Source organism: Gobius niger (assembly GCF_951799975.1).
Source record: "Gobius niger genome assembly, chromosome: 10".
Lineage (NCBI taxonomy): Eukaryota > Metazoa > Chordata > Actinopteri > Gobiiformes > Gobiidae > Gobius > Gobius niger.
In genome coordinates this window covers 1,927,935-1,942,728 of record NC_136861.1, presented here as the reverse complement: position 1 = coordinate 1,942,728, position 14,794 = coordinate 1,927,935, and the positions used below count along the sequence as shown (strand labels likewise).

General features: G+C 45.6%; 2 protein-coding genes across 3 annotated transcripts in view; both read right to left on the bottom strand.

Moving 5' to 3' along the window:
* Positions 1–14,794, bottom strand: part of gspt1l (G1 to S phase transition 1, like) — an 86,132-nt gene that overhangs the window by 25,152 nt on the left and 46,186 nt on the right. The window lies entirely within an intron of this gene.
* The window catches only part of pdxdc1 (pyridoxal-dependent decarboxylase domain containing 1), a 29,447-nt gene continuing 15,985 nt past the window's right edge, over positions 1,333–14,794 (bottom strand). For both annotated transcript variants that reach the window (XM_079564946.1, XM_079564947.1), the window contains exons 14-24: positions 12,670–12,730; positions 11,708–11,760; positions 11,536–11,641; positions 10,377–10,551; positions 10,178–10,296; positions 9,896–10,020; positions 9,731–9,823; positions 6,146–6,242; positions 5,975–6,073; positions 1,797–2,038; positions 1,333–1,714 (exon numbers count right to left, since the gene is read on the bottom strand). In XM_079564946.1, the coding sequence (XP_079421072.1) occupies positions 1,878–2,038; positions 5,975–6,073; positions 6,146–6,242; positions 9,731–9,823; positions 9,896–10,020; positions 10,178–10,296; positions 10,377–10,551; positions 11,536–11,641; positions 11,708–11,760; positions 12,670–12,730 (1,089 nt within the window). In that variant the 3' untranslated portion in view covers positions 1,333–1,714; positions 1,797–1,877. The remainder of the gene's footprint in view (positions 1,715–1,796; positions 2,039–5,974; positions 6,074–6,145; positions 6,243–9,730; positions 9,824–9,895; positions 10,021–10,177; positions 10,297–10,376; positions 10,552–11,535; positions 11,642–11,707; positions 11,761–12,669; positions 12,731–14,794) is intronic.

Below are 14,794 nucleotides of genomic sequence, written 5' to 3'. Positions count from 1 at the left end.
ACAAAAACAGACTTCTGGACAGAAGGATTTTGGATTTAAAAACATGTTAACAGTGGCGAGTAATATTGTACTCTCTCTACACATTATTGAAGAATGATGAAGAATGAGTAGATAGTGTTAGGTCCATTCTTTGACGGACATGGAGCATTTGGAGCGGCCCTCGGTCCTGCTCACAGGAGTGTAATGTATGCTTTATGCTTCAATCAAAAATGACAATAATTTAGCTGCGAGAGGCCACCACAAAGCCATTTATATTGGGCCGCTTCAGCCGATGGATACAGAAGCTAAACAGAAGCTAAACAGAGGCATTGTGGCACAGCGGTTAGTGCTCTGGCAGCGAGGAGCTTTGATACTGGGCCAGGTGTGTCCTTTCTGCATGGAGTTTGCAAGTTCTCCTTGTGTCTGCCTCGGTTTCCTCAAGTTCCTCTACCATTAAAAAAACATGGGCAATAGCCTCTGTGCAGGGATATGTTTTTAGCTGACTTCCTGTTGGACAGTGTGGAGTAACATCTAGTTCCTGTCTACATTTTAACATGAACAAAAAGTAAAGATTTAAAAAACAGATAAATAAACTTCAAGCCAAGTGGGTTTCATAAAATAAACAAGATTCAGATGGTGGCGCTATATTAGCATTTGTTAGCATCAAATTAACATTAGCCTTTAGCTTCAAGGCTAAAACACTTGCATATAAACACAGAAGTATTTATGTCCTGTGTAAAGTTTTGAATATGTTGTATGTAACTGTCCAATGGGTGCAATAAAGATCTTTAATGAAACTGTAGATTGGACATGGCCAAAGTAACGAATGACAGTTCTGACAGTTCTTTGATTCTGTTTTTTAGTTATTTCATGACTTGATAATCGTGACTGAGCTTATGTGGCTTGTGTTTTTGCCGTTTCAAATGTTATTCCAGTTTTATAGGAGGCATAGACTCTCGCTCCATTTGTTCATGGATTTTCCTCTGTCAAAAAACTCTTGTCAGTAGTTTTATTTAATTCAAATATAACATTTGTTTGGTACTTTAATACAGTATTTCTGTACTTTTTAACAGCACACAACACATTTCAAAGAAATGACCTGATCCTGACTGATGCCTCGACTTACAAGTTCTACAACCAATCTCACATTCTGCCATTGATTCAATGAAAATGTTGCTCCTGTTTTGCATCGGTTGCTACAGGGCTTAGCCTCGCCGGCCAGTCACAAGATGGCCGCCACGTCAACGAGCACCATGTCCGAGCTAGAGTTGTATTAGATATCTTTGCTTTCCAACATTCCGTGCACAGAGCCTATACGGTCCCCTCTGAGGCCAGGACTCGAATTCGAAGTCAAATTAATTAATATGCCTGTTGAAATTATTTATGATAAGGTGATTCGTACGTTTTCTTTTTCCCGTAGAAGCTACATTTCACTAAGTGTAAAAGATTTTTGCAAAAATTCGATGGAAAACATGAAAATTAATTTTTGGAACCAGAGATGGACAGGCACTTTGGAGCTCCATAGTCTCAGCAGAAAGAAAAAGGGCTTTGCCAGAGTTGTCAGTCCACACATACACCAAGAAATCAGCTCAGTTTGTTCATCCTACGAGCAGTGAGAGTTTGGAAAAGAAAATAGTGCAAACCTTTGAATCATCAGCTTAACCCTGTTTTGAGATTCTACTTCAGAAGTGACAAACTGGCTGAATGTGGAGGTAAGTCTGGATGCTTGAGCTCCCTGTTCTCACCCGCCACACTCTCCTGACCATGTGGACCATGTGGACCATGTGGACCATGTGGACCATGTGGACCATGTGGACCATGTGGACCACCTGGACCACCTGGACAGGGAGCAGTCCCTTTGGTGGTGCTGGTTAGGCTATGATAAACCTGCTCCGCTCCTATCTGTCTCCTTGCTCCCCCTGCTGGTCTGCGGAGGTCAGCGTAGCCTCCCCTTGGGTCTGCGAGGGGTCAGGTGGGGTCAGCTCCTCCGCTTGTCCCATGGAGCTGGTCTCACTGACGGAGTCGGAGCCTTGACCGGAACGGCGGAACATCTTCTGACCTGCAAGATACGAAAAGCACTGTGAGGATACGAAGAGCTCTGAAGATACGAAGAGCTCTGAAGATATGAAGAGCTCTGAAGATACGAAGAGCTCTGAAGATACGAAGAGCTCTGAAGATACGAAGAGCTCTGAAGATACAAAGAGCTCTGAAGATACAAAGAGCTCTGAAGATACGAAGAGCTCTGAAGATACGAAGAGCTCTGAAGATACGAAGAGCTCTGTGAAGATATGAAGAGCTCTGTGAAGATACGAAGAGCTCTGAAGATATGAAGAGCTCTGAAGATACGAAGAGCTCTGAAGATACGAAGAGCTCTGTGAGGATATGAAGAGCTCTGTGAGGATACGAAGAGCTCTGTGAGGATACGAAGAGCTCTGTGAAGATACAAAGAGCTCTGAAGATACGAAGAGCTCTGAAGATACGAAGAGCTCTGAAGATACGAAGAGCTCTGTGAGGATACGAAGAGCTCTGTGAGGATATGAAGAAAACTGTGAGGATACGAAGAGCTCTGTGAAGATACGAAGAGCTCTGTGAGGATACGAAGTGCTCTGTGAAGATACAAAGAGCTCTGAAGATACGAAGAGCTCTGAAGATACGAAGAGCTCTGTGAAGATACGAAGAGCTCTGTGAGGATACGAAGAGCTCTGTGAGGATACGAAGAAAACTGTGAGGATACGAAGAGCTCTGTGAGGATACGAAGAGCTCTGTGAGGATACGAGGAGCTCTGAAGATATGAAGAGCTCTGTGAGGATACGAAGAGCTCTGAAGATACGAAGAGCTCTGTGAGGATACGAAGAGCTCTGAAGATACGAAGAGCTCTGTGAAGATACGAAGAGCTCTGTGAGGATACGAAGAGCTCTGAAGATACGAAGAGCTCTGTGAGGATACGAAGAGCTCTGTGAAGATACGAAGAGCTCTGTGAAGATACGAAGAGCACTGTGAAGATACGAAGAGCTCTGTGAGGATACGAAGAGCTCTGTGAAGATATGAAGAGCTCTGAAGATACGAAGAGCTCTGAAGATACAAAGAGCTCTGTGAGGATACGAAGAGCTCTGAAGATACGAAGAGCTCTGAAGATACAAAGAGCTCTGTGAGGATACGAAGAGCTCTGTGAGGATACGAAGAGCTCTGTGAGGATACGAAGAGCTCTGTGAGGATACGAGGAGCTCTGAAGATACAAAGAGCTCTGTGAGGATACGAAGAGCTCTGTGAGGATACGAAGAGCTCTGTGAGGATACAAAGAGCTCTGTGAGGATACGAAGAGCTCTGTGAGGATACGAAGAGCTCTGTGAGGATACAAAGAGCTCTGTGAAGATACGAAGAGCTCTGTGAGGATACGAGGAGCTCTGAAGATACGAAGAGCTCTGAAGATACGAAGAGCACTGTGAAGATACGAAGAGCTCTGTGAAGATACAAAGAGCTCTGTGAAGATACGAAGAGCTCTGTGAGGATACGAGGAGCTCTGAAGATACGAAGAGCACTGTGAAGATACGAAGAGCTCTGTGAGGATACGAAGAGCACTGTGAAGATACGAAGAGCTCTGTGAGGATACGAAGAGCACTGTGAAGATACGAAGAGCTCTGAAGATACAAAGAGCTCTGAAGATACGAAGAGCACTGTGAAGATACGAAGAGCTCTGTGAGGATACGAGGAGCTCTGAAGATACGAAGAGCACTGTGAAGATACGAAGAGCTCTGTGAGGATACGAAGAGCTCTGTGAAGATACGAAGAGCTCTGTGAGGATACGAAGAGCTCTGAAGATACGAAGAGCTCTGAAGATACAAAGAGCTCTGTGAGGATACGAAGAGCTCTGAAGATACGAAGAGCTCTGTGAGGATACGAAGAGCTCTGTGAAGATACGAAGAGCTCTGTGAGGATACGAAGAGCTCTGTGAGGATACGAAGAGCTCTGTGATGATACGAAGAGCTCTGTGAGGATACGAGGAGCTCTGAAGATACGAAGAGCTCTGAAGATACGAAGAGCACTGTGAAGATACGAAGAGCTCTGTGATGATACGAAGAGCTCTGTGAGGATACGAGGAGCTCTGAAGATACGAAGAGCTCTGAAGATACGAAGAGCACTGTGAAGATACGAAGAGCTCTGTGAAGATACGAAGAGCTCTGTGAAGATACGAAGAGCTCTGAAGATACGAAGAGCTCTGTGAGGATACGAAGAGCTCTGAAGATACGAAGAGCTCTGTGAGGATACGAAGAGCTCTGAAGATACGAAGAGCTCTGTGAAGATACGAAGAGCTCTGTGAAGATACGAAGAGCTCTGTGAAGATACGAAGAGCTCTGTGAAGATACGAAGAGCTCTGTGAGGATACGAGGAGCTCTGAAGATACGAAGAGCTCTGAAGATACGAAGAGCTCTGTGAGGATATGAAGAGCTCTGTGAAGATACGAAGAGCTCTGTGAGGATACGAAGAGCACTGTGAAGATACGAAGAGCTCTGTGAGGATACGAAGAGCTCTGTGAGGACATGAAGAGCTCTGTGAGGATATGAAGAGCTCTGTGAAGATACGAAGAGCTCTGTGAGGATACGAAGAGCTCTGTGAGGACATGAAGAGCTCTGTGAGGATATGAAGAGCTCTGTGAAGATACGAAGAGCTCTGTGAGGATATGAAGAGCTCTGTGAAGATACGAAGAGCTCTGAAGATACGAAGAGCTCTGAAGATACGAAGAGCTCTGTGAGGATACGAAGAGCTCTGTGAGGATACGAAGAGCTCTGTGAGGATACGAAGAGCTCTGTGAGGATACGAAGAGCTCTGTGAGGATACGAAGAGCTCTGTGAGGATACGAAGAGCTCTGTGAAGATACGAAGAGCTCTGAAGATACGAAGAGCTCTGTGAGGATACGAAGAGCTCTGTGAAGATACGAAGAGCTCTGTGAAGATACGAAGAGCTCTGTGAGGATACGAAGAGCTCTGTGAGGATACGAAGAGCTCTGTGAAGATACGAAGAGCTCTGAAGATACGAAGAGCTCTGTGAGGATACGAAGAGCTCTGTGAGGATACGAAGAGCTCTGAAGATACGAAGAGCTCTGAAGATACGAAGAGCTCTGTGAGGATACGAAGAGCTCTGTGAGGATACGAAGAGCTCTGTGAGGATACGAAGAGCTCTGTGAGGATACGAAGAGCTCTGTGAGGATACGAAGAGCTCTGTGAAGATACGAAGAGCTCTGAAGATACGAAGAGCTCTGTGAGGATACGAAGAGCTCTGTGAAGATACGAAGAGCTCTGTGAAGATACGAAGAGCTCTGTGAAGATACGAAGAGCTCTGTGAAGATACGAAGAGCTCTGTGAGGATACGAAGAGCTCTGTGAGGATACGAAGAGCTCTGTGAGGATACGAAGAGCTCTGTGAAGATACGAAGAGCTCTGTGAAGATACGAAGAGCTCTGTGAGGATACGAAGAGCTCTGTGAAGATACGAAGAGCTCTGTGAAGATACGAAGAGCTCTGAAGATACGAAGAGCTCTGTGAGGATACGAAGAGCTCTGTGAAGATACGAAGAGCTCTGTGAAGATATGAAGAGCTGTGAAGATACGAAGAGCTCTGTGAAGATACGAAGTGCTCTGTGAGGATACGAAGAAAACTGTGAAGATACGAAGAGCTCTGTGAAGATACGAAGAGCACTGTGAAGATACGAAGAAAACTGTGAAGATACGAAGAGCTCTGTGAAGATACGAAGAGCTCTGTGAAGATACGAAGAGCTCTGTGAGGATACGAAGAGCGCTGGGACGATAAGAGCTGAGCTTCGTGTGCTTATTATTGCTCCAGTACACCGTCCATGTGAAGTTCATCTTCACTTTATCCCCTGGTCTGTCGGTGAACTTTCAGATGAACATATTTGAGCGTCTCCTCCACCTTCTCCTCTCGTTCTCCTGTCCTCGTGTATCCCGTTGATATGCGCTGGAAGGTTGGAGGCTCTGGTACGTACCGGGCAGTCTCTTGGCGGCGGATGTAGGCGCGTCCTGTGCGGAGGTGGTCTCGCTCTGTGCGTGGGTGGAGTAGGTGGTCTCGGTGGAGTCCAGCGAGCCTGAGGGACACACACATTGTTAGGGACATGTCTCACGGTGTCCCTCACCCGTCCCTCTGCTGGAAAACACACCTGCAGCCAGGCTGAAGCTCCGGCCCTTTACAGAGCTCTGCACCGGAGAGAACCAGTTCAGCACAGAGCCCACGATGGGGAGCTGCCGCAGCGCCCCCTGCAGGCAGACACCAGCAACAATTACCATCATGGGAAGCAATGGAAAAACAGAAAATACAACCTTGCATTTTTTACTAACAGCGCGCTAACAAATCAATGGTGGCATAATGAACACACTGAGTGCAGAGCTGCAGGTTCTGTCTCCTTTGAAATCAAATGCAAATGAAATAATATTTATAATTTATAATAAAAAGTGCACATCAAGCTCACAAAAGGAACTTCCACAGTAAATAGGATTAGGTAAATTGTGAGAAGTACTATTCTCAAGAAGAAGTACATGAATAAAAATAATACTTCCAGCACACTGCCAACCTTGCAAAAAAAGTTTATTTGGATATGGTCAATGTTTCAGTTCTGAGACCTTCATTAGGCAAATTGCATCAGCAAGCTACAACATTGTGCAGGAAGTATTATTTTTAATTCATGTACGCTGGGATTTTCCCTCATCTCCTATGCACCTGCCTCAAGTAATTGATGCGCAAAGTTTCTCTTCTAAAACTCACAAAGTAAAAAACAGTAATAGTAATTACTAGTAAAAGAGTACCAGGGGAACAACAAGAATTCTCCTGAAGAATAAATTCCATGAACCACAAACTGCATCTGTTTTCTGTGTCACATGAAACTTTTGCCACTTAAAGATTTACTCACTGTGGAACTATTATTTTTACTAGTAAAAGTACAGATACTTAAAGAGGGGGTATTATGCTTTTTTAGTCACACAGCACCAGTCTATATCTCACTACAATGATGACAAACCTTCTGTTGGTCTGTAAATGCAGTAAATTAGAATAACTGCCTTGTATAAAATGTCTCTCTCAAAATGGCTGTAGTGAATGTCTTGAAATAGGCCTCTGTCTCTTTAAGAACCTCTGAGCCTTTCCGACACGCCCCCTCCACACGCTGTCTGTGGCATCAGTGGGGAGGGGGTTCTGCTGAGGTTCAGTGGTTGGTTACTCGGCTGGTGACGAAAGCTCACATCATGAGTTTCTCTCCTTTTATGAGCCAGTGATGCAGAGGTTTTCTTTACAGCAGGACATGGTGCGTTGTCATAATGAAGATGATTTTGTTAGAGAAAGCACGGCTCTTCTTTTTGTAGCACAGAAGACAGTGGTCAGTCAGAAACTCCACATATTTTTCAGAGGTCATTTTCACACCTTCAGGGATCCTAAAAGGGCCTAAAGGGGCCGACCAGCTCTCTCCCCATGATTCTGGCCCAAAACATGCAGCCGTTTCTGTTCATCAGCATTAAATTAACAGTTTAGGGGAGGCCGAGACACAATACCATCCATGAGTTTCATTTTTTTTTTTTTTTTTTTTTACCTTTTTGACACAAAAATATAATTTGCATAATAATTTGGAACGCAGTGTATATTGATCTATTGATATATTTTTCTGTCAGTTCTATAGTCTTGCATATGAAGTCTTTGGTTGCTTTCTGCCATGTTAAAAGGTTAAAGGGTTATTTATTAAAATGATCTCCAAGCACTCCAGAAGAAATGATGAGATAAAAGGGCATTCATTCAGAATATCCGTTCCTCATTCCCACTTCTTAATAGCACCTCACTAGACCTGCCCGAAACACCCATCGCACAAACTCTATCACAATTCTACCTCACAACGCAGCAGGAGGTCGAGAACATCATCCGTAACTCCAAACCATCCACTTGCCGCCTTGACCCCCTCCCATCTCCTCTGCTTAAAACTCACAACAAATCCATCAGTTCCCTCATAACCAAAATAATACACCTGTCCGTAGAAACAGGCCATGTTCCCACCTCCCTCAAAACTGCTCTCATCAAACCCCTCCTCAAAAAACCCACCTTGGACCCTATACCCCTGTCAAATTACAGACCAATTTCAAATCTCCCATTCATTTCCAAACTCCTCGAAAAAGTCGTTTCCACCCAGCTCCATAATCATCTCCAAACTAACAGTCTATATGAGAAATTTCAATCTGGTTTCCGTCCCTCCCACAGAAACAGCTCTCATCAGAGTCACCAGCGACCTGCTGATGGCTTCTGACTCCGGTTCCACATCCCTCCTCATTCTTCTCGACCTCTTTGCTGCGTTTGACACTGTAGACCACCACATCCTCCTGCACCGGCTCCAACACTACACAGGTCTTTCTGGTACCGCCCTTCAATGGTTTCACTCCTACCTCACTGACAGAACCGAGTATGTAGCTCTGGGGGATGCAAAATCCAGACCCCACACTGTCACCTGTGGGGTCCCCCAGGAGTTCGTACTCGGTCCAACCCTCTTCACCATTTACACGCTTCCCCTGGGTCGTGTCGTCAGCAAGCATGGAATTAATTTCCACTGCTATGCTGACGACCCACAACTCTAACTCCGAGTCACTCCCTCTAGCTCCCCCTCTGCCACGGCTGCCCTGCCTGGAGGAGATAGAGGCGTGGATGAGTCAAAACTTCCTGCAGCTCAACAGCTCTAAAACAGAAGCCATTCAAACTGGGACCTCTCATCAACTCTGCTCCTCTCCAATTACCACTGTTTCATTCTTTGGACACACCATTCCCCTCTCTCCCTCTGTCACTAACCTAGGGGTTCAATTTGACCCCCACCTTTCCTTTGACAATCATGTCACCTCCATCTGCAAAACTGCCTTCTTTCATGAGAAGCTCATTCATGCTTTTGTCTCCTCCAGGCTGGACTACTAATGCACTCCTCATCGGGATCCCTGGCAGGAGCCTCCAAAAGCTCCAGTATGTTCAGAACAGCGCTGCCAGGATCCTGATGAGGGGGCGAAAACACAAGCACATCACCCCCATCCTCCGTACACTGCACTGGCTCCCCATTCAGTCCCGCATACAATACATGGTCCTCTTGCACACCCATCACTGTCTGCACGGTGTGGCCCCCACTTACCTCACCGACTGCTCACACCACACACCTCAACCAGGACCCAGTCAGGCCAACAGCACCGTCTGGTCATCCCAGGACACGGCTCAAAACTATGGGCGACAGGGCCTTTGAAGCCGCTGCTCCCTGCCTGTGGACCGCCCTCCCAGACCACCTCAGGGCCCCACAGACGGTGGACGCATTTAAAAAAGGACTTAAAACCCACCGTTTTACAAAAGCTTGTTTTAACAGCTAATGCTTTGTTTTTTTAGTCCTGTCTTTTAATACATGTTGTGTTGTGTTTTATAATGTTTTGTTTTTAACTATGCTGTCCACTGTAGCACTTTGAGATTTGGTGTCAAATGTAAAGTGCATTATAAATAAAATGTATTATTATTATGAATCAATCCTAGTCCCGTCCCAATCACAGGATCAATGGTGAAATTCAATCCTGTGAAATTCTCTATTTACCACCTTGAAATTAGACCAAGCAGAATAAGCTCCCAATGGCAGGAAAACTCTAAACCTGAAGGGCTGACTTTGACCTGCAGGCTGTGGCCCGTGACCCATGAAGTGTAATACAGTGTGTAGGTTTAAAGTATAAAGCGCATGGGGCTGGACGTCTCTCACCTCCTCCAGAAGCTTGTCCTCACTGGCCTTCTGCAGCTGGAGCTCTGCCTCCTGGATGCCCTTCCTCACCACCTCGCTCATGTTCTCCAGCAGCTGAGCACAGGGGGGGCACAGGGTCAGCAGGACAATCAGGAGACACAGGAAGGAGGAGGCGCAGTGGCTTACCCGCCCGCTGTTGTCGATGTCCCTCCCCAGGGCCGCCACGGTGTCCAGCAGCTGCGCCACGTCCACGTCATCGGACACAAGGCCCACAAAGACGCAGGCCGCCTGTGTCTCCTCCCCCTCTGGACCTGCACACCAGACAGGGGACAACGTGAGGACGGGACCAGAGGACCACAGAGACTCGGGACTCAACTATGGACCAGTTATATTTGGGAGGAGCGGCAGCAACAAGCCACTGACGCTAATGGGGTTCTTAACAAACCTAAACTCCGGGTAGGCACTAACCAGAGCAGAAGCTGATGTCTGGGTCTAGCTCCTGGAGTCTCTGCAGCAGCTCACAGTTGATGTGCGCCTCCTGCTGGCTCCTGCGCTCCTTGTCCAGCCCCTCGGTCTGTGGCTCATACCTGAACACAGACCCGTCATCATGAAGACCAGCTAATGCCAGAAGAGACATGTGTGTGGGCCGCCTGTCCTCAAAACTTGCCTGACGGCGCCCAGCCCGGCCCAGCCCCTCTCCTCCAGGTAGCGGAGCGTGGGGCTGTGTCTCTGGGCCTGCTCTCTGAAGTCCTCCCTGAGGGCCATGGTGGAGCTGAGCAGAGGCAGCAGCTCCGTCAGCTTGTCCACCATCAGCTGCACGTCCTCCGGCTGCGTCCCCAGCACTGGAGGAGGAGGATACAGTTATACAGCTACAGTAGGAGTCCCAAACAAGGCTTTATTCAGGCCAGACACTGCCGGGGGATAGAAGAGACTATTTCTGACAAAAACAGAAATGTACTCTCTCTCTTTCTCTTTTCCTCCAAGCTCGAGTCCACTGTCGGCCTGGGAGCCTGAGGGTTCTGTGCAGAATGTGCTTTCCGATGCTATTCTCGATTGAAATAACCATAGTTCATGCGGTCAAACATGATCTTAACGATCCACAAGGGTTTTAACGACACTTGGTTTTCGATACCGATACCGATACTAAAATATTTGTCGTTTAGAATCAGAAAACAGAACAGTAATGAGCGGAACATCTGCAAATTTACAATATTGGATTCGTTTCCAGTGTCATCTCCAAAATTATAGGAGCAAAAAATGGGATAAAAAATAGGGAGAAATGGGGGGAAAGAGGAAATGTGGAAAACAAAAGGGAGTTAACAAAAATGGGGAAAATTGGGCATTGGAAAAAAAAATTAAAAAAAATGGGGGAAAATAGTTTATTTGAGCTGAAACTTGGATTTAACTAAAGAAGATTTTTTTCGGTTCCTGCTTTCAACACTTATTTTGTGTGTAGTACTTAAAACATTTTAATCTCTTAACCCCCACCTGAACCAAGCATCTTTTCTCTAGCTTGGCATCACCCAAATCTAAAAGCTTCTTGAAAAAAGCGTCAAAATAGCAACAATAAAATGTGACACAAAATGTAATAAATATCTGACGAGAACGCAGCTAAAAAAGTCATGAAAAAAAACACAAAAACTGTTTAGCAGGTCTTTGAAATGAGGCGCTACACTGGTCTATGGGCTGTAAGCTCCAGTCAAGAAGCTTTTAGATTTGAGTAAAGCCGAACTGGAGATATACATGTAAATCAATGAAAGAATTTCAGAGAAACGATGAGTCCTGAAGGTGATGTGTTGACAGCCGTGCGGTGTGACGGGTCCTACCTGCGGCTGTGAGGAGGGGGCTGAAGCGCACGCACACCCCCTCATCCTCCAGCTCCACCAGGTCCAGGCCACAGGAGGGCGCCAGGCGGGACAGCTCCTGCCCCAGCTACAGACAAGCACACACAGTCAGACTGAACCCTCTGCCACGGACACGCAGGCCACGGGAGCTCACCCATCTGTTGAAGGTATCCAGCACCTCCCTCTCCGCAGGACAGGAGCTGGACTCTGGGGGGTCACAGAGGACAGTCACATACTGCATGGATTCTAGCACAGTCAAAAGGTGTAGCAACATTTTAGATAAAGCTACATACAAAAAAAATACTGCTTGTAGATTACAGAGAAAGAAAAAAGGCATTTTATGTGTAAAAATTGCCAAATTTACCTATATTTTCAATATCAAATGTATGGTTTTATTTCATGATGTATCAGTTACAAAGATTTGCTCAGAAGGATTTTAGATTTATTTAGTTTATGAATAAATCTGTTGCTTTGTTTTTGGGGTTTCACAGCTCAATATTATAGATTCTCTCAGATAAAACATTCTAAATCTTGTTAAGTTCCAGACTGGAGAGTGTGGAGTCTGTAGGAGCTGCTAAAGTGGAATGAAACGCTAATTTGGAGAAAACTAAAGGTCCCCACAGATGTTCGCTTTTGGCATCTTGCACAAATGTCGAGAGAGTTGTCGGGGGATTCTGTGCTCACGTGGACACCAAACACGTCAGTATTTTGTGAATGGATCCAGGTTTGTAGCTTCGTCACTGCGGGAGGCCTGAGTATCACATGTACTAATGTGGGATAAAGATTCACTAAAGATCCATTAATAGCTGCCAGCCAGAACAAAGTCATTACTCAATCTAAAGGTGAATAAGATGTTTCCTGCAGTGTGATGAAGTGCCTCTGCTGAAGGAGTTCTAGCCCAAACTAGTCTTTTTTTTTTTGGACGACAAAGATTTTAAACATTATCATGATGAAGTCTTCTGATAAAGGAACTACTCTGGTTCTGAAGCCATTCGCAGCTTTAAAAATGAAGATCCAGTTACAAAAGAAGTGCTCATGATGAGGCTTTGGACAGATGGGAGATATAAATCAGACCTGGGAGGATGTAGTTAGCATTACAGCTGACCTTGGACTTACCAGAGCTGTAGTCCGGGCTGAACCTGAAGAGCACCACCGGAGAAGAGAGCTCGTCCTCCACCTGAGGGACGCACAGAGAAGCACACAAACAGCTGAGGGCAGTGATAAAACCATAGGTCAGTTCCCCTCAGGACACAGTAACTGCACCTCTCATACGGTACAGGCCCACGGAGTTCATTATACAGTTTTAATGCACGATGTGGACTCAAGAACATTATTAAAACTGTTTAATGCACGGCTAATGATCCACTTATATCTCAGTGCCACAAACTGAAACGCTGTTTTACCTGAAACTCAATTCGGGTGTTCTGCTCTCCCAAAATATCATCCACTGAGCGGCACTGTGATCGTTCGTGTCCTAACGCACTTCCTGTTGCTGTTATACTGCATTCCGACTGAAGGCGATGGAGACTTTTCTGTTCTGTTTTATTGCCTTAATGGTTTGTGCAGCCCTGGGAGGCGACTCCTGTTGTGATATTGGGCTTTACAAAACCATGATGATGACCAATGATTGAGACATCAAGGGCGAGTGATTTTGAATGTGGTCTGAAGAGTAGGAAGGAGCTCTTGACTGAAAAAGAACTGCTGTTTTGGTTTTAACTAGTCCCTCTTTGTTACTGTCATGTCCTCTGGATCTTCAACTATAGATATACACACGATCTACGGGAGGATCTCTCTAGTATTTAAGCTCATATCCAGCCCATACGTCCCAATAAAGGACTATTATTTGCGCCAGAGGACAATGGTAATTCCAGGTTAGCCCCGTTAGCTTGTTACAATCGCCTACAGCTCATTGTTGATGAAAAGTCCGCAACAAACCACAAATGCATCAAGCCCGGCTCAGTGTGTGATCATCTCAAAGGCTGCTTTATATAGTTACAGCTTTATTTACCTTATTATTGCATAATACTGGTTTTCACCGGATCTATGCGAGTTAGTTGCTAAGGAGCTAGTTAGCTCCGGGCGAGCGGTTAGCAGCTCGGCTACGAACTTATTTTTTGACATGGCTGATGTTCTAACGTTGAAAACACAGACTCGATAAAGTTGTATTGGGCAGAGAGATAATCAGAGATGTCAGTGCTTTTTACTATAGTCTCCCAGGGACAGCTCACAGACCCCTGGGGCAACGGTTAGCTATCCTGCCCGGCCTTCGAGGCTCCGAGCTGGGCCGGAGACCTTACAGCGGGGCAGTGTGAAGGGAGGCGGGAGGTACGAGCCCCAAATGTAGGGAGTCAGGACAGTCAAAGTCTGCATCATAAAATATCAGCTACAGAATTATATTCCTTTTTTAAAAGAAGATGAAGCAAGGAGAACGAACGAAAACGCTCCCGCAGACAGGACCGGACGTTGCGAAGATAAGTGTTACCCATAATGCAACGCAAAATTCAGTCGCTCTCCCGCCCATCGGATGCAATTGGCTTGTTGCATAATGTGGCTATGCTAGTTCCTCTGAGCTGAAGTTGTGGGGGCTAGTACTTCCTGTTCATATTAATTTCCATGAGCTTAGACCCGTTCGAATCATCGTATTTCCTAGAGATTCTGTGGTGGACAGTGAGTTCCTGGTAGATGATCACTTCCTGCAGGTTAACGAGCTGCTGTACAGTGTAAATATTTCAATGGAGGACACATCTATGTTTATAAGGATCAGTGAGTTTGTCTTGAAGCAAAAAGCTCATATTTCATGCATTATACAATTTGAAATAATGCCTTTTATAGCATATTAGCTTTTAGCTTCAAGACAAACCATCAATCCTTTATGATCACAGGTGTCTCCGATCTGAACAGTAAATGATCATGTACCGGGAACTCACTGCCCACCACGTGATCTTTAGAAAATATGATTATTATTCCAGGAAAGGAATACGGACAGGAAGTACTGGCGCTCACAACTTCAGGTCAGAGGAACTAGCATAGCCATACCGTGCAACAAGCCAATTTTGGGAGAGCAGAACGTCCAAATTGTTTGTCGTTACTATGGAAACAGATGCAGCGGAGTAATACAGAACGTGCTTTAACTGTTGACGGTGTAACGTTGAGCTGCACTGCTTTGTCAGGCTGCACTGACAGTATCAGTGTGCACACGTCTTTGTTTCTTTATAAAAAAACAACCTATTAACAGCTGTTT